Below are 25604 nucleotides of genomic sequence, written 5' to 3'. Positions count from 1 at the left end.
AAATAAATAATGCTAATTATGAGCAGAATGTTCGCCAAGTGTACGCATGCTTATCGTTGGAATTTCTGCTGCCAGTCGGAGCTGCTCAAGGTAGAAACCTTTCACTTTCACTTTGACTTTTGCTTTCTATACCGTTGGGCAGGAGTGTCCGTCGTGTGGGAATGGGTAGGAGGGTATAAGGCTGGCTTCTTTCTACATTTGATAAGGTAATGCTAATGGAATGAAAGTTGTCATACGTGAACACACACAATGTACATACGTATGTACATATTTGGTACCCGATTATGTTTGTACATAAATAAGAGTAGAAGCTATAGGGTCCAAGGGCGTGATAAAATCCTCAAAATGTATCCATTCCCCAAGCGTATGCTAACATTTCTCTTCAGCTTTTCCATGGTCTTCACTCGTTTTTCGTTTACTCCTTTTTTTTTGTCTTGCTTAATGTAGTTTGTCTCGTTCCCTCGCTGTCTTCGCTCTGTGTGTGTGCCCCCATGAATATTAAAATATTTTTTGTTTCGGTAAAAACTTTTAATTGGATTGCAAGCGTTTTTAATACTTTCATAACGGACCCTGCCCTACCGCCCTGCAGCTCTGCCACACGTTGGTCACAAAAAAAGCGCATAAAAGGGAAAAAATCAATTAAAAAAATGGCCACCGACAGTCAACGTGTTGAAGGATGAAATTCGCAATAATAATGCCAATAAGGGGCTGGCCATCACCCAGTGCAGGCACACGCAAACACATCATCGAATCAGGCAAATAATCCGGAATAATCCGAAGCGAACCACAAAGTATGCGACTTTTTCATTATCTCTGATAACTTGAACAAATGATCGAGTAAGATTTCTGCGTTAAGCAAACTGAACAATTTATTTACTTCATTTTGCTAGTCTTTATGGCCTACATAGTTAATTACTGAATATTTAATTGATACATAAAAAACGCTAATGGGTAACACTTTGAATCCACAAAGTCGATATTCAGGAAGATTTAGCTACTTTACTATTGAAAAGAACAAAAATTAAATGCATTCAAAACTGCAACTCTTTTCGGACCCCTGAATGTATTTTTTTCTTGCAACAATAAAAACTGCTAAAATGTTTGCGATAACTATTAATTTGTGGTACCATTTTGTAAAGTAATTCCCCCAGAAAAGAAGAAAATATATGTTCCAGTCTGGTATGGTGGTCAGTTTTTATTTGATAAATTATACAGTTTTTTTTTTTGCTTTTTTTTTGTTTTTTGTGGTTTTTGCTTGCAATATTTCTTGTATTTTTTTATAAATATTTCTTCTACATAGTTTAAATATTTGTTGTATATATATTTGTTTATAGCCATAGAACAATTATCACATCTTACATATGTTGGCTACTCCTAAATGTATCCATTACATGTTTACTCATATGTATGTTTGTGTGCGTGTGTCATCAGCATCATCATCATCATCATCATCATCAGTCACCAGTCAGCAATCAACAGTCAACAGTTTGTTGCATGTCATACAATTAGTCAGATTTCATCAAATAGAAAAAGACCAAAGGAAATTGTCAAATGTGCCATCGAATGTGCCTGTGCATATGACATCTTCTTTATGTTTTCATTTGAATGGCACATACATGAATACATAAGCTCCTGGCTGTTGGTAGCCCATGTCCCATATACAAAAACATTCTGTACGATCCATTTTCGACGACAAGCGACAGCTGACAGAAGGCAATATTCCTTTATGCTAAAAACTGTTCTACATTTTGTACGACTCTTCAAACCTGCAATTGGCACTCAAATCTGCAGCTGGCAATATTTATTCAATCTTCATGACTCAAATTTGCAAACTTGCAACTGCTCAAATTTCTTTACTTCTGGATAATTAGCGTCTGCCAGAAGACTGTGTCCTCTGTGTTCAAGTCTAGGTCCAAGTGCAAGTGTGAGTGAGCTGCTTGCTGCTTTGCCACGTCCGGAATGCATCAGAAGTTTGCTCATTTATATTGTATAAACAGAGCCGTTGGCTCATTCAAACGGCAAAGGACCGGACCGGGCCGGACCGGACCTAACCGACCAGATTCCAGTAGTTGGACTGAACTTGCTCTTACCCTGGTGGCCTTCCTCCGTCGTTCGTTCATTCAGTCATTCTTTCATTCATTTAGTCAGTTGCCCATTTAATTTCTGCAGCTGGTGCTGAAAAGTATGCTACAATTTTGGATTCGTTGCTGTGCACAGCTGTGGCCTGTACTTCTCTTGCGACCTCCTCTGTGTGTGTGTATATGTGTGGGGGTGTGGGTGTTTGTGCGTCTGTCTTTGCTGCTTGGTATTAAACGTTAAGCCTGGCGGCGCTGTCAGTCGGCAAATTTCAAAGGCCTGGCCCACAGCAGCAGGGGGCACGGGCACACCCAAACCCACACGAACAGCATAAACAACACAAACAAAACCGAGTGGCTGAGTGCAGAAGTGGTGGAGGAGTGTTGGAGGCAAGTGCATTAGTTATTCAAAGAGTGAAAACATTTCTTTTAGCCTATTGTCTTGAAGCCTTCAATCGGACGAAGGAAGGTTTGCTCGACGCCTGCCAGTGACCATGATGATGGCATCTGATGATGTCGATAAAGCAACAAAAAAAAACAACAATTAAAACGAACAAACTTAAATAAAATTCCCAAAATCCCAATGTAATCGTGTGTGTGTGTGTGTGTGTGTGTCTGTGTGTTTGTGCTGCCATGCCCATGCTCAATTCTTTGGGCTTACTCCACTCAGTAGATGCACTCGCCAAGCAAATCGCATTCACCCTTCTCCAGTGGCCTCAACCACAACGGATTATAGTTGGGACAGAGCTTCCGGTGTATGGGTATTTTGATCTGCACAGCCGTAGGTGCCACGCCCTCCCAGCTGCGGTCCGCGAAGCGCCCACCATCCGATTTGTTGCACTGCATGCTAAGCGGCTCCTGGATGTACATCGTATAGAGTTGGTCGACGCGCGGCTGGCTCCACTCGATGCTTCGATAATTCGCCGAACGTGCCCCATTCAGGTGTATGCCGCGCTGGTGCTCCGTGCTGTGGTGCAGAAAGAAAGCGAAAATCTGGTTTAAGTTTGCTTTTTGCAGTTTGCATTATGCATTTTGTGCTGCATGTGCTCTGGGATTAACTGAGAGAGAGAGAGAGAGAGAGTGTGTGTGTGTGTGTGTAGATTCTATTTTCTAATCAAATTTGTTGGGATCTACTCGACTTGGCATTGTCACAGCAATTCTAAGCACCTTCAGCCTCCGTGTACGCATTTCATAGACGCCTCATTGTGGCAGGCCCTAATCTAATGTAAACTTCGCCTTTATGCTCAAGTGCTTAAAGTTGGCAATTAGCGAACACCTTTTTGGGGAGCGGACAAAGAGCATTTCGCCGTTATGAATGCGCGAACAGCAACAAAAAATAAAACAACAAAAAATGAGAATGCCAAAAACTTTTGCCTTTGATGCACAAGGAGCAGGCGGCGGAGGAAGAAAACCCTAAATGAAAATCCACATTGCCAGAACCCAACATCCCAGCCACCACAGTCCCATTGCTACGGCGTCTGTCGTCGGTTTTGCTGCGTAGATTAAAAAATATTTCTTCCATTAACGCAGCAAACGCCCCCAGGGATGGATGGTTGGATGGATGGATGGATGGCTGGATGGCAGCAGGAATGTGTACGGGCGTCATAATTGTTGAATAAAGGAAGCAGCAAGAGCAAAGAAAAGAGAGAAATCAACAATAAAAATACCACTCGAGGATGTGCCTGCAAAAAGAACCCCATGGGTTGGGGGTTTCTGGTATTTCAAAGCCTTGGAAAGCCAAAGAAAAACCATAGAAAAAGGTTTGCAATAAATATTTGATATGCAAGGAACGCGTAGCTGATTGTTTGCCAAAATAAATAAATATAATTGAATGCAAGGAATGCTTCAAGTAGTTCGTAATAAATGATAACTTCAGCCATACACTTAGCTGCCATTAATCCTAGACTCAAGCTGTACGTGGAACTCACCGCTTCATGTAGATAAAGTAATTCTCGAGCGTCTCCTCGGACACGGAACTCTTGCAGACCTCCAGCTTGGTGGCCGGATAGTAGTGGATGTAGTTGACGCACATTTCGTCGCTGATGGAGAAGCCCCCCAGGGCAGTTCTCGTATCGTTCAGGGTGTTGTAGTAGCAAGTGGTCACCAGAGCATCGCCCTGCAAAGCAAATGTGAGATGCAGAAGGCAGTTCGACCTTGAATGCTTACGGGCAGCACACGTGGCTTGTAGTGCAGCGTGCGCATCTCCTGGAAGTGATTCGAGTAGTAGTCGTCACGGTTGACCTCTCGCAACTCCTGCTCGCCACGGAAGTGACGCGTGAGGACCCGCACGCCGCGCAGATGCGTGTGCAGCTGGGAGCCAAATATGATGATGCCCGTCGCCGGTAGGGCGGCCTTCGTGCAATCTGCCACGCAGTAGCCGCTCAATGGAAAGGCCGTCTGGCCCGGCGGTATGGCCATCTTGTCCGTGTACTCCAGCCCCAGTTCCATGACGCCTGCATCGAATTGTCGCAGACTCTTTGACATCTTGATGCGAAAGCCGGAGCTATCAATGAGCCCTGAAACGGTGGAACAGCCCCGAGTATTAATGATTGATATTTATGGAAGAGCCACCGGCTCCACCATTTTCACCCACTCACCGGCCTGTTTCTCGGGATTATTGAAGTGCACCTCGAGCCGGACATAGGGATTGTAGCCGGGGCCACCGATGGGCAGACCAGCCTCTGGCGGATACGTGAATGTGCTGGCGCCCATGGCCCAGAGGGCCATCACCTTTGAGCAGACCTTGGCCTTGGCCGGCAGATTTGTGCAGTCACCGTTATACAGCGGCATCTCCTCATGCTCCCCGGCCTCGCAATGAAATACCTCCATGTGGTGCACAATGCTCGGAGTCTTCACCACCGGCTCGAACTGCACAATGTGATGGCGCTGTTGAACGAACTCATCCAGACGCTGCACGTGGCACCAGTAGGTGGTCTCCTCGCTGGGTATGGGCGCCTTCGAGAGCGTGATCTCCACCATATCCAAATCGCTGGAAAATTATTTCCCATTGGATTCCCGCAATCATTTATGGCTTGATAGTTGTGTGTACTCACGTTTCGGGAATAAGTATCTTGTCGGCACGCAGAATTTGCAGCATCTTTATGCCCGCCTCGTGGGGTGACGTCACATTGGGCAGCGCGAACTGATGGTCCTCCAGGGCAAGCTCAGACTCGCCACGCGCCCACACCACATACATGGTGCCCTCCTGTACCGAATTCACACAAATTGGTGAGGGGTTTCAGGCTGTGTGATGGCAGGGTGCACTACTCACGTGTAGCCGCAAATCGAGGGGATCGCAAGTGTCGAACTTTCGCTTGAATGCCAGCGTAAACTCATCCATTTTGAAGACCTCGCAGTCCTGCTGGTAGTCCCTGCGCACCCAGCGCCCATCCGGACTAGTGTACGTGTCGGTGACCGCATTGAAGAAGCCGTTCTGATTCTCAAAGAAGCAAATATCCGCATCGGCGAGGCCGCCCCGCTTAGAGAAGCCCAAATAGAACCAGCGATGCTGCTCGTTGAACGCGTTTTGCAGGTGAAAGAGAACTTCCTGCTTGTACCAGTCCACCATCCAGCTGAGCTTGATTTCCTTGTCATCGAGATAGATCTCGTGCAGCTTCGTGTCCGACAGGCCTGAAAGCAGCGATAAAACATTTAAAAGTTATCCCGAAATGGTCGTCTATGGAGCACAGTGTGACCATGGCAGTGCACTGTCAGCTGATCGAGCTGATCGCGTTAGGCACAAGCGGGGGTGTCGCCACAACAATTATATAAAGTGCAAGTAAAGCTAAAATCTGTTCGTGAGGCTGTTCTAATTAAAGATTAAATTGATTTCGCTGCGCTCGCGGTTTCCTTTGTGTCATCCCTTTTGCCTGACACTCAGAATTATTGCCGGCCATTAAGCCGGCTTGACTGGTGGGGNGGGGGGGGGGGGGGGGGGGTAACCAATCCGAGTCCGTATCCGAATGCGAATCCGAATCCGAATCCAAGCCCCAACTCAATTTCGGAATGCGGTTTACGCTGCGGCCACTGCGGGGTAGATGGCGCGATAATCAAGTTGTTGTGTACTAATTACCCAAATAAAAGGAAGCCACGCGACTTCAATCTGTACTGTTCCAAGCCCCTTATCTCGCTGCCACAGATTCTCGGATACTCAGACAGTGAGTCCTTTGGTTGGCTGACTCGAGGACGAGGACGAGGACTCAATCCAGTGCAGTGTGGATTTATGTTGGCAGCAACTCGGACCCGCCGGCCGCACATCAGGCACATCAATTACAGTTACAGGCAACAATCGGCCAGCCAGCCAGTGGAGCGGCAGTAACGAGAGATGGCGAGGCGTGGCGAGGCGAGGCGAGGAGTGCAGAGTAGAGGAAAACCCAATAAAATGTCAAATCCAATTGGCAAACACACACACACACCGAAGGAGATCGAGGACGTAGTCATGGACGTGAAACTGGATGTGGCCTTTGCTGTGGCCATGGACCGCAGTTCGTAAAGTATATCCAACGGTTTGTCAGAAGGAGGTGGCATCGAAAGAGAGCGAGTGAGAGCGACAATAAAAACACTCGATTACAATCAAAAGTGACAGGAGGGTCCGTGGTTTTTCAGAGCGGGGATGGTGCTCCGGGCAACACCGGGTTCTGGGTTCTGGGTTCCTGGGTTCCCGATGTTCCGTGTTTCGTGTTCCGTTTTCCTGGCATTGGATGCGTTGATGAATTTTGCTTTCCTCTCGCCCTCTCGCTGTCTGGGGGCCAGAGTTCAGTTCAATCAAGTTCAGCGGAAGTAATATGCCCCAAACGAGTCTGCCACCCACAACCACAACCACACCCTACACCCTACACCCTACACCAACTCTCTCTCTCTCTTGTATGTTTGCCACTAAAATTGATTTGTTACTGTACATATGTCTCACTTCACTTTTACAAGCGTGGGCCCCGGGCGCGCACATGCCGATACATCAGAGGCAAACCGTAACTGTACCTTTTCCCCTGTCCCTGTCCAGCCGCCCCTCTGTTGTGCCCCTCTGTGGGTGCTGGCAAAACTTTGGTAATATCGAACAAATCGGTGTCCGTGGTTCAGCCTTCAACGTTCAACGTTCAACGCACGTTTCCAATTGTCCCGCAGCAGCCAGAGAGCACTGAGAGAACCCTGACAGAATGCCATAACTGGCTGATGATCGGAAGTGCATTTTGCACAGTCCACAGTCCACAGTCCACAGTCCACTGGCCTACAATCGGCCGGAGATCTAAGCTCCAATATCAGCTAAATAACTATATTAGAACTAACAAAAAATGGGCATCACATACCGAGCTCAACTAAAGTAATTCAATTTGTTTGGCCTTCATTAGAGGCGTTCTGTAGTTCTGTAGTTCATTGTGGATTCAGTGGAGAGAACAGCCCGAAATGATTTGATTTCGGATTGATTGAGGCTGCAGCTAAAGCGTTTTTCTTTCCGCTGCTCACATTTTACACTTTTGCTGGTAATTTGATTCCTGAACAACAATAACCGGAATGGATGTGTGTGAATGGAGGGGGGTGTGATGATTCGTAAACTCGTAAAATTTAATAAACTTGAAGTTTATTGCATTTGCTTGACTCGCTTTTCTTGCCCGCTTCATTCCTAATCGAAAAGTTCCTTTATCTGGCTTGAACTTGAAATTCCATTTTGACGCTCTGCAGGGGAAGGGCAAGGGGTGTACAACAGCCACAGCACAGAGCCCACTGGCACATAGTTTGGCGTCGCAACTGAATGAGAACGATGATGATGACGATGAGAATGATAAGGACGGGATGTTGCTTAGCCAAGATGCCAAGGCGCACAGGAATTTTCTTATTATTTACTGCAAGCGAGTCGAAGGAGCATGCCCGATTCCACCGCTCTGCCCGTGGCATCCACTTGCACTGAGGCAACGTCAAACTTCTCCCTCCGCTTTTGGATTGATGTCATTATAATAATGTTATATGCACAAATCGCCCATTGGTTTGTTCCCCCGGGGGAACACTTTGGCTTTGGCCACGTCTTGGCATTTCTTAGATTTCCAAGCAGCCATTTCCTATTCTCATTCCCATTCTCATTCGCCATTCCCATTCCGATGGCATTCACTCATTCAAATTGACGCAATGGCATCGCGGGAATGAATCCATCAGCCGGAGGGGACGAGCTTCCTGCCACCACTTAACACTTTATTGAATTCCTTTTTGCTGCTTTTAATTTTACTATTTTGCTTTGCTTGTTGAATAATTTCCATAGCGTAACTCTCAGTGGGTTCGTTTGTACCTTTAAGTTGGAATGAATGTCACTATCACTTGTTGTCACTGCTCTTATCATTGTCCATGTCCGTGTCCCTGTGCTGGACACTGGCTCATAATATAAATTGACTGTCTGTTCTGCTCGTTTGTTGGCCTGTCACTTTGAGCTTTGAAATGGCACCAGAAAGTGCGCCCTTTGTTCGCTCAGACCTGGTTGCTGCTTGACATGTGGGGACATGTGGCATGGGCCAAGTAAGCGAATAAATTGCATTACGCAGTGGCTCTCACTCTTCGAAGCGAATCTTTCGGCAGATTACCGGCAAATTACAGCGAGTGCGCTGCATTTCTACAGTTCACATTTCCACAGTAGCAAAATAAAAAAACACACACAAACCCCAAGCAAGAACCTCCCCATTCGCCCGTTCTCGCACTCAGAAACTCCTTCGACATTTTCTACATGAATTATTGAGTATTTATTGTGTGCACTGCTTACCCAAAGACAGAGACAAAGACACACACACACACACACACACAGACACCCTCCAATAGCAACCACAAATTGGCATTTTGATAGACTTTCTCCCGTGCGTCGCGATGCCACTTTTCACGTTTAGTTTATCGTGAGGCTTATTTATGGCAACCACTTTGGGCCCACCTGCCGATGCCAGCCCAACGATGATAATGATGAACAACGATCTCAGGACGGGCTGTCACCAGGGCGGGGCCAAAGGCGGGGATAAGGATTCTACATACATGCTGCATGAGGTGGGAGAGAGCAGCCATAACAACTGCCGTGACACATTGAGTAATGACATTCTCGAGTCGATAATCCATTAGGCCCTAAGCTCTATGAATCGTTAATGCCCGCCTAAAGGTGGCGAAAATTAAGAGAAATGCCCATTCGGAACATCCTGCAGTGAGGCCCTTAAAAGTTGATTCGAATAATTTGCCACATTTGATAGCAAACGAAGAGCCACACAGAATTATAATTGCAATTGTTCAGCATAATTGCATTTATTTATACATTTATTTATACAACAGCCATAATTCCTAAAGGTTTGCCAACGTTTTTTGTGTGTGTTTCATTTTCGATGACTCGTTTTTGGACCAACCTGTGCTCCCCCCTGTGAGTGGCCCCCAAGGCGACATTTGGCATCCAGCGGAGCGTGGATCTGCTGCAGGCTGTCCAGGGCCGTGTCCTGTGCAGCACGTGAACGGCGCAGTCTTTTGCATAAATAACAAAGCCGCCAAATTGCCGCGGCCGCAGTCCGGCGCCAAATGGCGCTACAACCACACAAAAAAAAACAAAATAAAATTACAAAAAAAAAAAGGAACTGAAACCCAAAAGCTGCGGCGGCGACTGACGCTGCAGCCCCTGATAAATAAATTAAAAGGCACACGCAAAACAGCGGGAACAGGCCGGCCGGCTGGCGGCACCAACTAGGAGAACCTGAACCTAATAAAGCTGACCACGCAGGACCCGCCAGGGATGTGGGATGTGGGATGCGGGTGCGGGTGCGCTGCCACATGGCACATGTGTGGCCACAGCGAGGCAAACCAGCAAACAAAATAAAATCGAAACAAAAAACCGCCAACGCGTGGCCACAGACAGCCGCAGGCCGAGCGAAGCTGCAAAGCCACAGCCCTAAACAAAATTGAGGAAAATGAAAAAAAGTGCACAAACTGACCGAAAATCAAGTCGAAGCAAAGCCACGAATACTCTTCCAAATACACAGAAATTGTGCACATTTATGCTTGATCCTTTGATCCTTTATCCGAGGCAGATCTGCTGTCTCTCAAAGCTGTGCAACTTTTAATCGCAATATCATTTTGAAAACATTTTTGTTTGTTCAATTTCCCCCTACCAAAAAACTGCACACCAAGAGGAATGCCCCTTGAAAGTGCAGCAAAAAAATAGAAAAAACAAACAAACGAAAATGTTGAACCAACTGCAGGCGGGCATGTGGATGTGGATGTGGATGTGGATGAGAGCGACAGGGACTAAAGGATAGAGCGGTTTTAAGCTCTTGGCTGTGTTTGCATTTGGATATTTGATGCCAGCGCCAAAAAGCGAATGAAAGGGGGGCCCAGACAAAAGTGATCGGCACTGCGAATGACATCAGTGGAGTCGAGATACAAGAAATGGCGTCATTGAATTACAAGTATATCGGATTACATGCGCTCTTTCCTATAGATTTAAGAGTGAGACTTTAGACTACGCTGTCATACCCTTGGCAAATAGGCAGGAAGCTTGTTGACAATTTTTAGCTGCCATTAAATGCGCCACAGAGTTAGCTGCCTTGTGGCTGCAGAGTTTTATGTGCATTCTCTCCCCTTTCATTCATTTGTGACCAGTTCCTGGTACAGTTCCGCTTTCTGATCTGTAGCCGGATATCGATTTGTTATCGATTACTTATCTAAACACATGCCGCAATGGCCTAGGCAACCACTTTCGTCCCGCAAATCTTTGGGCAACTTAATCTGTTTGCTGTGTGTCCACATTCCGTCCCTTTGATGCTACTTGGTCTTGCTTTTTCGGTCCAGAGAATGGTCAGTAAGTGGTGCGGGGGGTGGGGTGGGGGATGTATCTTATCAATGTGCTTGAGTATTAGCTTGTGTGTGTGTGTGTGTGTGCGTGTTTTTTTGGCTAAATTAGGTTCCATCTTTGGGCAATTTTCCCTTTTTGGGCAGTTTTGTTGCCTTTTTTGCACTCTGTTTGCCAACTAATTTACCGTTAGTTATTACTCTATGCGTGTATGTGTGTGTGTGTGTGTGTGTTTAGTAAGAGTGTCTATCTCAGCATGCATATGCCGGCCATTTGTCTGCCACGCCTTGACCATAAATAACACGTCCTTTAGCCCCACGTAGCAGCACACACACACAAACACACACTTAAGGAGGGGTCCAGCTACACGCACACTAAGACAGAGTTGTCACTTATAAATGTGTAGCCATTTCCATTAAGTTGTTGTCATCACTAACATTCCTGCGAGGCTCATTCTGACCAGAGGCAAAGGCACTTGGCCGGAACAAAATACACAGCCAATCCCCACCCCCCCCCCCCCCCCCCCGTCCAGTCCCATAGACTCTTTCCGTTGCAGGTTTGTTAAGTTTTCCACCCACCCAGAGACACAGAGAGACCATTTCGTAATCTGTGAACCATGCGAAAACCCCATGGCATTTGGTTTGCTACAAATTCAATCAATTTTTGCATTGGACTAATTTATGCCTTCAGGAAGTGTGGGCACACTTATCAAGCGGCACTCGATTCCTTTGATTCCTTGGATTCCTTTTATCCTTACTCTTAGTTGTTCCATTGCTGCAACTAATTCTTAGCAGGATATTCTTCAAAAGTTCACTTAGCAGAGTACAACATACATGTCCTGTGCATGACGAAGCACACATCATCCCCCCATGGATGAATCTTCTAGGGTATGCGAGCTTCCATTTTGAGTGCGTGTTTCGCTGAGCAAGAGGTCGTGAGAGCAAGCCGCTAGGTAATCTTTGACTTAAACGCAGAATGAGTGAGGGCTTGAGAGATGTGGGAGTGAGTAACCGACTTAATCACAAGAAAACGACGACACAGTCCCGCCTCACGCTGCCTCCCATCTGCAGCCACAACTTGCCTTCTCTTCTCTTTTTGCCTCTGCCATCTTGTAGACATTCAAATCTGCAGTGTCAGCCATTCATTTGGTTAATGACATTGTGGCGGTTGCTGCGGCAAAAGCCACACACACACACACACACACACACACATGTATCTGTGGAGGAGGCGCGAGAGAGGTTCTCCAAGCTACTTTTCAACTGACACACAAAGTTTTTGGCTGGCCTACCGCCCGTCAGTCTGTCTTGTTGCTCATGTTGCCGCTTCTCTGTGCCTCACATGGCCTAGTCCTGCTGCTGGTCTGAGGCTTTGGTTGAATTATTTTAGCAGCAACTGTTGTCTCTTGTTTGCTGCTGCTGCTGCTCTCGGTGTGGCTGTGGCTCTGGCTGTGGCTGTGGCTGTGGCCTCTGTGCTAATGCAGCATGCCCATTCACATCCACCGCCTGGATTGTGCCGCACATCTTCATCTCCTGTCTCCTGTCTCCTGTCTGCTGCTCATTGCCCGCTTGGGAGCTGGCGCAGCAAGTAAATGAAAATGGAATATAAATTAGAACAGAAAAAGAAATAACTGAAAATATACAAACAAAACCGGCAAGATGTATGCCACATTGTAACTGAATTAAATGAAATTAAATGCACAAAAAGGTAGCGACAGCATAACGGACTTTTACTCTATGATGACTCCGATCTCTGGTCTCTGCTGGCAGTCACTTATTCTTGAATATATTTTTAAAAGCACTGGCAGCACCACATTAGCCTCAAGCATGCACGCACACTTAAACTTCAACAAAGAAATGACCAATAAAGAAGTTGCTGCCTCTTAATGTGAATATTTTATAGTGCGGAAGCAGCATTTGGCATTTAAAAATGATGTCCATTAACCTTATGGACTGCAGTTACTTGTGACACTTGGGATTATGGAAATGGTTCTATAAACAAATGGTTCTTATGTTAACCAGCTCGAAAAGTTGTAAAATTAAAGAATAAAATGCGCTCGCATTACACAATTAGTGGCAAAAGTGCTAGAAATATAAGAATTCTCATCACATAATGTTAATTTTGCAAACATTTTCCACTGATTTAAGTCACAATTTCTGCTGCAAAAAGGAGAATATTATTTGGCGTTTGTTTCCTGTATGTTTCCACAGCGCACAATGTCTCTGATCGATCTTTAAGCTCGACTGAATGCATAGTTTATGCCATGGCAAATATATCTAATAGCCAGCCAGCACATTGATCTGCTAATTGGAATACCTGAGACTGAGATTGTAAGCCACGAGTAACCCTAGAGGGTCCGATACGAGTGGAGTGCCTTGAGAGCCACACACACACGTGCATGTGTGATGGCATTCTCGTATATGTGTGTGTGGCTGGCATGGAGAGGTTTGATTCAATTTGGCTCCAACGAAGACGCTGACACACTGACACGGCCACAGGACAGCTGCAAATAGTTGCAAATGCAAGCACTATCCGCACCGTTCTCTTACTCTTACTGCCTGAGTGTGTGCTTGGAGCACTTTCTAATGAGTTCCAAATGGAAAGTACTCAACGTTGCCCCTACGGTCTCTAGCTCGCCCATTTACCATACGGCTCTCGATCTGCATTCTACCTCGTGCTCGTGCGTGGGGCATATGCATTGAATCATTCCCTGCTGGGATCAATCACTGGACAAAAGGAACCGCTTTGTGAGGTATCTTTTAGTGCTATCTTTTATGGATACTCCCACGTGGGAGTAACGGATATCTTTTGGTCGACAACTTTTGGCTTTCTCCCATTTGGTTTTGCATTGAACTTCTGCCGGACTCTTTTGGGGCACTTGGCACTTGATGCATTGCACTCGAACGCTTTTGGCACGCTGATGAGATGGGAATAAGTGTGTGGAGTGTGGAGTGTGGAGCATAGAGCTTGGAGTGTAGAGCACTGAAAGCAGAGTGCATAGTGCAGAGGTTGATGGCTCACCATTCCGAATGGGCTTCCATTTTAATGTGCGCCACATAGTTGACCCGAATCTGAAATCTGTAAGAGCTCTCCCCCTCCCCCTCCCCCTCCCCCTTCACATGACAACGAAAAATGGATTTTCAATTTTTCATTTGAAAATTTTACGGCGAACTGGAAACGGAACCGAAAGCTACGCTGTGAAGCATCGCAAGTGCTGCCACTGCCACGCTGCCACACTGCCACACTGCCACTCACTCCTCCAGTCAGTGCCTTTAATGAGTTGCGAAATGCTTGTAGAGTGAAGCCCGGCAGCATTTTGTAATTGGCTGCTCGAACGTCAGAGCTGGTAGCAGGGGGGAGGAAGCTAAAATGAAATTATATACCGCATGGACGAGCCCAGGACAGGGGTTCGGGTTTGGGTTTGGGTTTGGGTTTGGGCTTGGGCTTGACATGGAGCTCGGCAAAGGCAGCTTGGCAACGTCGCACAGGCAAAACTCAATTTAATCGGCCAACGAAAATCAATTTAAAATAGATTTACTTCGCTACACTAATTGGGAGGCGCCGCTGCTGGCCGCTGGCTGCTGGCTGACACCAAAGATGGGACAGCGGCGGAATATCAACAAATATTTGCACCAAAAACTAAGCGAAAATGTATGGAGGAAGTCCGTTAATTAAACACTTTCATCCGTCATAATGGGAAACAACAACAAAAAGGCACTTTGAAGCAGGCAAATTGAGTAAATGGTGGGGCAGTATGGCATAGGCGATGCCCACTAGTCGATTTGTGCCCAAAATTAGTCATTGATGCAGTTTTTCTTGCAATTTAAACATCGAGCAATGCGTGTACAGAGGCACAATTCATGCCGCCTGTTCCACTCATAGTCCCTCTTGTTCCTACTTGCTAATAGCTATGCAAATAACTCCTTTTTATGCGTTTATACGTGGAAAACAGCACGAATATACCTCTCGATACCAGAGAGTAGCGAGCAAAGCTCCAGCAGCAACAATAAAAGTTGTTTAGACATAAGTAAATTACTTGGAAGCGCCATTTCGACACTTGGCTGGCGGCGGAAATTCTATAGTCTGTCTACAGACTCTGCTGAAGCATCAGAGAATAAGACAGTGGCTGGGGGGCCACGCTGCTTTGAGGGATTTAAGTTCCGGGGCGTAAACTGTAAACAAGCAGCGGCAACCAAGTGCCCGCAAATACATTCAAATTTAATTGAAATACAAATTGGCAGCTTTTGTTGCCAATCGTCCGCACAAAGCTTGAGCAGAGACGCAGACGCACAAGCAGTGGACGAGGCGCAAGCAGTGGCGCAGGGCGGCACAACAAGGCAAATAAACAAAAAGCAAAAGCAAAAAGAAAGAGAAAAGGAGAGGGAGAGGGAACGGGCAAAATCCTGGGTAAATTGTACAAGGGGAAAGCAATTTGAATTGAATCTAAATATTTATGCAGCAGTCCGAGCAACACAAATGAAAAGTTGATTATAAAAAGATTCGAAGGCTGAAAGCAGTGCCGGCAGTGCCGCAACTGCTTGACTTTGCATTCACAGTGCGGTGTGGAAACTGCACTTTTGCCTGTTCCGTTGGGCGCTTTGGCACAACTGACTATAAAAATTTATCCAAGGAAGCTACTTGCAGCGCCAACAATTTGATGTAAAATGTTATTTGCTGGCAAAAATGTGCACTTTTAGGCTTTTATTTTCTTTTAAATGTTTGCACATTTATTGATAGTTTTTGCTAATATAAATCAAACCATTAAGAAGAAATTGCCAAATATTGTGAGTACAATATTTTATTAACAAATAAAGAAAACTAAGCATCAAGCTTCAAGATTTCTTAGAAAGTTTCTTCTATCCCACTGTGCCGCAGTAGGAATGTATCCCAATGTTTCCACATCTAACAAAGCCTCCTGTGTGGGTAACAAAATCGAACAAAACCTTCGAAAACTCCCAAAATCCAAGTAGGCGATTTGTAAATTTCTAGAGGCTGAGCCATATTTTTCTCAGTCGAACGGAACTGCTCGTAGGAGCAACATCTAGGAAAAAAAAGTGAAAATATAATTTCGAAAATAAAAGTGAACTAAACGGGGAAACAAAAGCAAACGAACAAACAAACAAACAAACAAAAACAAAATGTGGAAACCTACCCGCGCTTTAAAACTTCGGTTTAAGAGGTCTCCCAGAGACCATCGAGTTCCGCCGGATAAAAATTAAAAAACCAAAAATTAAGAACTCAAACTTGTACACATTTTAGACGGTTAATTTCTTCTCTGTTCTTTTGTAAATTACACATTAATATTTTATTTTTTAAATTTTAATTTTTTTAACTGGAAAAAGAACGATCAAATACATGTAGAAAGCAAAGCAAAAGAAGTCTTCCAAGTGTACGCCAAGGTTGGGCTATCCTTGCTACACTTCCCGGACTCAGCTACCTGCTGAACCGAAATTCAAGCTACAACTTCCCCGGACAAGGATTGATACTGACAGTCGGCCAGTAAGTCTCATCCTCAACCCCTGGCCCATGCTGACTTAATGATAAGAACTTGCCCCCCTTCCAACGCATAAGATATAGTTTTGGTTTAGGTTTCAAACTGAATCAAAATTGTATCCAAATTTCATCGAAGGAAATATTTCCAACAATATTCCAATAACTAGGACAAAAGTGTACCGCAAGGTTGGGCTATCCTTGCTGCACTTCCCGGACTTACCCACCTGATAGAACAATTAAAAGTTGCTCCTGAGTTGCAACTTGCAGCTGACGATGCAACTTTCCCTGACTTACCACCAGCTGAACCGAAATTTGAACTACAACTTCCCCGGATATGGAATGTCTTGGGCACTTCCCATACTCCACAGTAAGTTGAATTTGATTCGAATTTCTAAACTTCAATGCTGATCGTTAGTCTCCTGCAGTCTCATAATAATGTAAAACAAAATATACACGTGTCCAGAAAAAGGCTGATACTGACAGACGGTAAGTAATCCTCAGCCTCAATCCATGGCCCATGCTGACTTACTGGCGTCTCCTTCCTAGCAGGAAAATGAAAACTGAAAACGCATCCGATATAGATTTTTTAGGTTTCAAAATTAATCAAAATGTTATCCAAATTGCATCGGTGTGATGTGCTGACACTTGAAGGAAATATTTCAAAATGAAACAAATGTAAAATCCATTTCGGAAAGCAAACTATTTCGCCAATAAAATTTAAAATAACGATGATGAAAATCTTGCTGTTGTTTTTTTTTATTGGGTGTAGCTTAAGACATTTATTTGCCAAGTTCTTCTTTTGGAACTACTCAAACCCTTTGGGTAGCTGCTGCTTATTCCACTGGCCGTATCTTGTACTATATTTAATCGTATTAGAGCCAGATGGCTGTGGCCAGCACTGAACGAAAACCCTTCAGGCAACAGCCACGTGCGCACATACGGCCAGACGAGAGTATCGGGTTTAAGCTGCATCAAATGATTTGTCCAATTTAAATTTCCAGACATTGTGCTCCCAGCCTGCTTTGGGGGGGGGGGGCAGGAAAACATTTCGATTTCGCCTCTAACTGGAGCAAAATTCAAAAGAAAAAGTCTCCCTCGCCCTGGGCCCCGCCTCAACAGCTTTAATCTGCTTGAGCGCACTTCAAGTGGCAAGCCAGCCAGGACGACATCCACACAAAGCGGCGATGCCTGGGGCCTGGCGGAAAGTGCAACAAAAACTGGCGACGCTTAATAAAGCCACACGGAGCGGAAATGAGCGTGTAATGTAAACGGAAATGCGTTGAATGACGCCATATTTGGTTTAGCTGCCAGCCAGGATGTACGAGTATGTTGTAGCATGGGTGGCCGGCGAGAGGGGGATCGCGTGTTCGTATCGACAACGCAATTGAAAATGTTCCCCTCCCCCAGCAAGCAGCGACATAGTGTTAAATTGTGTTCAAGAAAGAGCGACAAGATGCTGGTGGAGGAGAGAATAGAAATCGTGGGAATTTCCGCTCTCCACTTATGTCAATTGGGGCTTCAAGCTGCAGGCTGCAGGCACAGTGGAACGAGGGAAAAAACAAAAACAATAAAGTCACGTAAAAAATACACCAGAAAAGAGTAAAAGTTATCTTGCAGCCCGTGGGCCACTGTGCACACTGCACTCGAGGGACCCAGTTTTTCTGTGCTGTGCTAAGCTGAGAGTGTCTGTGCCCGTGGAGAGCGAGCGAGACATACATCATTGGTTATTTATTGGTTTCCACTAAATAAATCGAACCGAAATTGGCAAACGTCGCAGAATGGCCATCATTGGGCTCCTCCAGCCTCTCAGCCAGCCCATTCCCATTCCCATTCCCAGTGGCACTGCTCATGCACGTACTTCTCACGTAAGCCCGAACATATTAGGGCTGCCACAGTCACTGTCGTCGTTACAGGGACACAAGTTTTGCCCCCCCCGTATGGTAGGACCAATGTGGGCCAAAAACTTTTGCGCTGCCTTCGGTGGGGTCCAAGTTTATTATTTATTTAGTCAAGTTTTCACTTTGACACCAAATCCCATAAATACGTACATGGCCACAGCAGGTAGCCCAGACCCCATATATCTTCTCATTAGCTGCTTTTGGGGATGACCTGGCATTCTAGTTATCGAATGATTTTCTCGATTGTCGAGCTGACTTTGGGCTTTTGGACTTTTTTGTTGTGTTTTACTTGTTTTTGTTTGCTCGGCAAGGCCCAAAAAGGTGTCGGCTTTATTCTGTTATCCGAAAGTGAGCAGCAAATTTGCTGTCAAGGGACTCGCGTGTGACAAGGCAGGAGAAGAAGGCAAACGAAGGACCTACAATATACCTGACAGCGATGCAAGCGATAAGCAAGGTAATAACTTTTAAAATCGCTTCAGGCTAGACCCCAAAAACGGGGGAGAATAAGGCCAATGACGGTTCAGAGTTCAGAGCTTCTTTTGGGAATTTCCCATTTCCCATTATGCTTAAGCTAGATTAGATAACTGCAGCGTAATATTCAGCATCTTTAATGTTGACTCAAAGCGGATGTAATGGAAAATTACGCCCAGCCACAGCAGCAAAAGCGATTCTGAGAAATAATATTAAGTATTCCATAATTAAATATTAAATGAACTTTTGCAAACTAAAGCAAAAGCATTGTAGAGCTGTGGTTTGCATATGCATTTCTTCCCGTCAAACAAAGGAATGAATTTGTTTCTACAAGATTTAACAATAGTCTCTGCGAGCGTATAAGTGATTTGGTACTTTTCATAGCATACTTTTTAGGGCAAATACTTTAAATTAGCCCTTGGGCCATGTTTAAAATAAATGATAAACGAAATAATGTTTTCAAAGAGATTGCTGCGAAGGCAAACTGATGGGTTGTCTGACGTTTAGTAGACTCCATTATACATGTCTCCATGCCCTGTAATGGCAGAGGAAAAAGGGTGGACTGGCACTAATCTTGAGAGCAAGCAAATGCACTCTTTGCACTCATTATTGAGTGTCGGCTTGGATAGCTACAATTAGCTCGTTATCAGCTTAATGCAAGGAGAAATAAAACACACACACCCATTTGAGTATCGGGTATGTTGCCAGTCGACACTTCAAGTGCAGCATTTTCAGTTGTTTTCTTTGCCATTGTTGCGAGAAATCTCAGTACCCGTTCTTGTAGCCATCACCGTCAGTCCCCCAATTGGTGGGAGTGTCAGCTTAGTGCCAAGCAGTCGCCAAACAACAGTTCTAGCAATAACAGCAGCAGCAGCAGCCAATGCGAGAGAGCAAGAACGAAAGCACTTTGCACACACACACACACAAAAAACAACAAAAAACGAGTCCACAAACAATAGCAACAACTGAATCAACACTAAAAGAGAGCACAAGAGCAGCAACAAGAAAAACAAGAGCTGGAGTCAAGCACACAACAACAAACAAAGAAAACAGCAGCAGCAGCAGAAAGTGGGAGAATAAGAGAGAGAGAGAGAGAGAGAGAGAGAGGAGAAAGCAAGCAGTTGTGGGACTGCAAGCAGTAGCGGCACTGCAGCTGAGGGACATGCACATACAACCAAAACAATAGGTCAAAGAAATTAGATATAAAATTAAAAACAAGCAAGAAATGCTAGCTGCGAGCTGCGAAGTTTTTGATACCCTGGCACATCAATCTGCATTAAGGCTGCAGATTCCGTTGCAACAGTGAACCCATCCATCTAAGCAGAAGCAGGGCAAATCCACAGGCTTTACAGGTTAAGAACTAAACAAACTAGACCCGACATCTGCTGAACCCATTGTGCCCTCTGCAAGTGTAATAACAACATTAGAGTTAAGCTCTAACAAAGGCACATCCTGCGGTGAGAGAAAGACTCCGCGTGGGGTAGCAGCTAAACGCTCGTAAAGCTTTCAATTAAAATTAATAAAAATTTACGCGAATTAAATAAACACAGAACAGAACAGAACAGAGCAGAACAACCAGGTCAGGACGGGTCACAGAACGGGGTTGGACACGGGTCAGAGGGCAGGCCAGGTGCAAGTGAATGCAATAAAAACAGAGAAATGATGCACGTAGCAAACCATTAAATACCCTAGAAGGGTCGAGCGAATATACCTGATACGAGTGTATACAACCTCCGATTCAGACTAGAACTGAAACCACCAAAAAACCATAACTATAATCTGTTCAGATATTAATCTCGTCAAAGCTCCAAGGAGTCGAAACAGATGGAATAATCATCTGATTGGTGGACTATAATGATCAATTTTCAATGCATATTCCACACAAAACCCAAACCAATCTCTGAGTTGTTCTCTAAATTTTGCAAATGGTTTAGCTTCAAGCTGGAAAGCTGTCTATTCCGCTGTCCATTTGTTCTCCAGCCACAAACAAACATCTTAATGCTGTCTTGTGGAAGTGCGGCAAAAGCTGACAGTCTCGTCCACGGCATAAGAGGGAGGAGCACAGATATCCGAGTTCGAAATTCGGTATAACGGGAATATCGCATTTGGGATGTGGCTCAGGGTCGCACACGCACACGCACTCACACCCCACACCCCGCACTCAGCTATCTGTTGCGGTCCCGTGGAGTGCATGAAGCACATGAAGAACCAAGAAGAGCGGGCTGCCTGGAACTGTCCACTGGATTAAATAAATTGAATTGCTTGGTAAGACATGGCCCCGACCATTAAGCAGGAAACGGGAACTGAAACTGGAGCTGCCACACAGCGAGGGGAAAAGCCCACTTGAGCCCAGGGCCCTGAAAAACCGGAGAAGTGATTCTGTTCCGTTGCTCATTCTATTCGGGTTTGGTTAGTTCTTATGAATTTATGAGGTTCCCTCATCGAAGGTAAACAAGTTGAGGGGCCCTTGCACTAATCAGACACTTATTTTGGATTTGGGACTGCCCAACAGACGTATGGGAAGCAGAAGGCAGAAAAGAATGAAAAGGAAATGAAGAGAAGAGAAGAGAAACGAATGAGCAGCACAACAAAAGATGGCAAATTATTTGCCCTTCTTCGAATGTTTACGCTTGGCATTTAAATTTTAAATCCATGCCTAGCATATGTAAGTATTTGGTGGATAAATAAAATATAAAATGTTTGTCTTTGTGATGATTCTTAACGCATTAATCTGGACTTGTTGCCGTCATCGTGTGTGCCTGGCGCTGTCCCCATCGATTGCAAATTGTGACTTGACATCGTGACATCCTGCTCTGATCACCGCCAAGAATACCTTCAACAATAAGTGTGCTGCCGTCTTATGTTTCTGCTATGGTTAGACGATTTCTCAGAGTTTTTGTTTGCCATCTTGGCACATCCGCAGCCGATCACCCCTAACGACTGCAACTCAAAATGCTTAATGCTAGGCCGACACACGCACCTGCTGAGTAGTCCGCCGCCAGACGAGAACGAAGGAAGCAGTCAACCAGCCAACGAAGCAGTCAGCCAGATAGCCAGATAGCCAGACAGCCAAACAGTCAGTCAGCCTGTCAGCGCACAAATGGCGCCACAAATGTTTTGCCCTTTTTGTCGAATGGAAGGATACATTTGTAACTTCTATTGATTTTTAATGCACGCTTCTGCTGCCTCCCTGTCCTCCCTCGCACAGAGCTCTGTGCCTTTCCTTTCCTTTCCGTTCTGCTACGTTCTGTTCGGTTCTGTTGGCTGCCAAGGCGTCGTCCATGCTTAGGACAAGCCAGCAAGCCATGAACTTTACCCAGACCCAGAACCAAACCCAGACACAGACCATAAACTCAGGCTCCGTCTCGGTCTCCAGCTTACCCCCTTCACGAGGATTGTGGGTGCTTGTGCTGGTGCTGGTGTTCCTGCGAATTTTAATGCTTGTAGCAAGGAAACAAACAAACAAACATGTTACAGTCGATGGCAACTGCCCGCAAATCCATTGCTACACTTGATAACTTAATGCCCCACGCATGCGGCCACACACTAGACACAGACTCGATTACGCAGCAACAAAAATAAACACACATATGGATGGAAACCTAGATGCAGAGACAGATAGGCAGATAAACTTGTCGAAGATGCGGGAATGCCTATGCAAATGGCTCCGCATTTGCGTATACCAGATGGTGGCGTGAGGCTTGTGAGTATCGTGACTTCACTCTGAGGCAAAATAAATCCATGATGAGAGCCACAAGTGATTCTAAAAACTAATTGAGTGTACAGACATGATCGTTTGAAGTTTCCCCAGGCCCATCTTAATGGTACAAATCATTTCTGAAGTTCTGTTGTTCTACTTACGGTTCGAGAAGGCGCTCAGTGGCCGCGTTAGCAGCGTCAGCATTAGCAGCAGCAGCATCACTGGCACCATTGGCGGCGACTGTACTTGTTGCAGTTTGTAGTTTTGTTGCTCCTGTCGCGGCTCATGGGCGTGACGGTGGCGTCGACCACCCAGTTGCGGAGACATTTTCAAATGGATTACTTGTCAAGCTGAGCGGCTCTGGCCTATTGGTAATCGCTTGTTTGTGTCCTCAATCGCCTATCGTTTTTCGCACTGAAAGAGCACAAAGTAGCTGCTGTATTTGAGCATTATTGATGGACAAAACCAATTTGTTTGGTTAACAAATCATTGAAAAAAAACGAAAACGAAAACAGAAACAGAAACAGAACAGCAAACAAAACGGATTCCAAGTACAATTTACATTTAAATCAGACAATCAGCAACACAGTTTTAAGTACATAATAAATGTTTACACGTCCATTGTATTGACATGACAAATTTATTTTTTTGTCACAATTCGGGGTGTAAAAGAGGGCCGGGGGACTGTTGGCGGTGGGCGGTTGTTTTAACGGGAAGGACATGAATGGATATGGATACTGCAGCGAGATGGAAAAAGCCAATGGGGAGAGTTACATCAAAGTTTCATTGCCAGCCGTTGCCGTTGGCAAATTTTTCGACCTCTCCTGCATTAGGAATTTCGTGTGGCATACTTTGCAGCGTCGTCTCGTTTTACGACTTGCCACACCACACCACACCACACACGCAGGCCCGCCCGTCAACTTATGCCGAAAAAGTTTTCAACGTGCCAGCAACCGCCGCTACGTGTGACAATGACAGCCACAAAAACTCACTTTCGCTCCCTCGCTCCCAAGAAAGAAAGAGAGAGAAAGTCTTCCTTTTTTCGCTCAGTGGGTAGCGAGAGAGAGGGAGCTCGAAATTGGGGGTACATTACGGTAGATTTGTCAGGCATAAATTGCATTAATCAGTTGTGCGACTCTCTCCCCACACAACGAAGTTGAAAATGTTGCGGTGGGTAAATTACAATGAAATCACCATTTCATTTCGTTTATCCTCGTACCATCAATGAATGAAAACTTTTCCAAAAACTCACAATACCTAAGAAGTTGACAATTTGTCGGATCTTTTCAGATAACACAAAGACATGGCTCAACAAAGTAACTTCTGTTGATCGATCGAGTGCTGTGTGAAGGGAGCTCGAAGAGCAGGAGTTGTAATTATTAATGGGTTGTTTTTAACGCACAAAACTTATATAAGGAAATATTATGGGGAACTAAATTAGCTTCAAAACGATATGTGTGAGAATCAGAAACTAGCCAAAGATCCTTTTTAATAGCATCCCAATTTGTGTATTCAAGTGTGGCACACGCCAACAATTTGAAGTATTTTTCCTTGGATTTTTTTGCGATTTTCATCTACAAAGTGTTTTCAAAGAAATTTTGTGAGTTCCTCGCCACAAGCTTGTCGAGCATCATGGAAATACTTGGATCACTTGAAGTGCTTTTTGTTTGGGTGTTCCACAAAATGTTTCCTTTGTTAAAGTAACTTTTTCACATGAAAGCGCTACCACCATTCCCAACCACCAATGGTAGAGCCAAATCATTTTATTAGGGATCGGCAAAGTCCCGCACGCAATCCGACTGCTTGGGGCACGAGTTAAGCATTCCTCGTGGCATTAACTGTATCCACCTACAGCCAGCTGCCCTTGCGGCTGGTTAGACCAAATTGAAAACGAATTAAAATGAAATTTCAAACGCTTTGTGGCAAAAGTTTTCGCCCTGCCCCACACGAACGAATACTTTTGGAAAGTACTTCAATTTTTGTTGTATAAGAAAAACTTGGATATTTCTTCTCATTTTGGTTTTGTTTTTGTCATAGAGAATGCAATTTCCATTTTGATTAATTCGTTGCTAAGGGCAAACACTGTTTGCTTTTCAGTCAAATTATCGCATATTTTCCGGTGATATTTTGTTCGATATTTTGCTAGTCGTGATTTCTGTAGTGTTTGTGTTACATTTTTAAAGTCTTTCTGTCCGAAGTGACGCACCGAAAGACTCTTCTCACATGCATGGGAAGCGCAGGTGTCGCTTCTGTGGAATATAATGTAATCATTTTTGATGAGGGAATGGTGCCAAATGGGGGCAAAGTGTTGCTGATAATGACGTTTTTTATATTGATATCACGAACTGCACTAAATCATTAAGTAATTGATTTTATTATGCCATTTCCCTTAACGAGCGACACCCCCCTATTTGGGCACATCTGAATAAGGTTTCTACTCTTTTTTTTGCTCCCCCACTCCATAATGCGATTCGTGGAAGGGCAGTGTGTCGGCTGAAACACCTGAGACCATCAGAACACCAACTGTTTGTGGAGAGATACCAAAAGGAGAGTGAAAGGTAAACGGCGCCCGACTTGAGACTTGAGACTTGCGACGGAAATGCAACACTTTTCCCTTACACATCCGTTTTTGTAAATTTTGTTGTTTGTTTGTTTTGGGTATTTTTGTTCGTGTAACTTCTCCTTCGCTGACGTCTACTTTATGCACTGTTTGAACAACTAGAACAAAAAGGAGCAAAAAAAGAACGGAAGCACAGTGTGGGAGTGCTGTGGGAACACAGGAATTACCAACATCAACACAAACACAGGGAAAGCGCTCGCCGGATTTATAATGGCAAAGTAAACAGCTTACGAATCGCGCGCGACTTTTGTCGTTGGTTTTTTTTTTGTTCGCCTTCCTTCTGCCTTCGCGTTAGTTTTTGTTTTTGCGCGCGCTTTTTCAAACGACGCCTCTGACGGTGTGGAGGAGTGTGTGTGTGATGTGCGCCTCGGTATCCGCTATGGCAAGAGAATTGTGCGCGTCCTACGCCAGCCGAACGCAGAATGCTGGCGACAGCGGGCCAGGCAACGGCTTTTATACGCGAACAACCGACAGTCCGGAGCTTCGGGGGCTTCAGTTGGGAGCTCGGCTCGGCGTTCGTTTAGCATATGTCTGATGCCATCGAGACACAGGCATCATT

The 25604-nt window shown here is 45.1% G+C and overlaps 1 protein-coding gene and 1 long non-coding RNA gene across 6 annotated transcripts; one reads left to right on the top strand and one right to left on the bottom strand.

Annotated features, from left to right (window-relative positions):
- Positions 1-1309: 1309 nt before the first annotated feature.
- LOC117581222 (tyramine beta-hydroxylase) lies at positions 1310-25436 on the bottom strand. Of its 2 annotated transcripts, none has more exons than XM_034268201.1 (8): positions 25213-25436; positions 22587-22839; positions 5347-5705; positions 5129-5280; positions 4673-5064; positions 4242-4591; positions 4004-4191; positions 1310-3042 (listed from the first exon to the last, which is right to left on the bottom strand). In XM_034268201.1, the coding sequence occupies exons 2-8, from the start codon at positions 22750-22752 to the stop codon at positions 2742-2744; spliced, it is 1908 nt and encodes a 635-aa protein (XP_034124092.1). In that variant the 5' UTR covers positions 22753-22839; positions 25213-25436; the 3' UTR covers positions 1310-2741. The 2 variants fall into 2 exon arrangements, with proteins under 2 accessions (XP_034124092.1, XP_034124093.1); XM_034268202.1 differs by having other exon boundaries at positions 25217-25436.
- LOC117581223 lies at positions 15955-17060 on the top strand. Of its 4 annotated transcripts, none has more exons than XR_004573642.1 (4): positions 15955-16362; positions 16524-16723; positions 16782-16842; positions 16903-17060. It is a non-coding gene; the product is annotated as an uncharacterized LOC117581223 (long non-coding RNA). The 4 variants fall into 4 exon arrangements; XR_004573640.1 differs by having other exon boundaries at positions 16435-16723; positions 16906-17060; XR_004573639.1 differs by having other exon boundaries at positions 16435-16723.
- Positions 25437-25604: the final 168 nt, after the last annotated feature.

Source organism: Drosophila guanche, unplaced genomic scaffold (assembly GCF_900245975.1).
Source record: "Drosophila guanche unplaced genomic scaffold, DGUA_6, whole genome shotgun sequence".
NCBI lineage: Eukaryota > Metazoa > Arthropoda > Insecta > Diptera > Drosophilidae > Drosophila > Drosophila guanche.
Note: the sequence above shows the minus strand (reverse complement) of the source record. Positions and strands in the feature narration are given on the sequence as shown.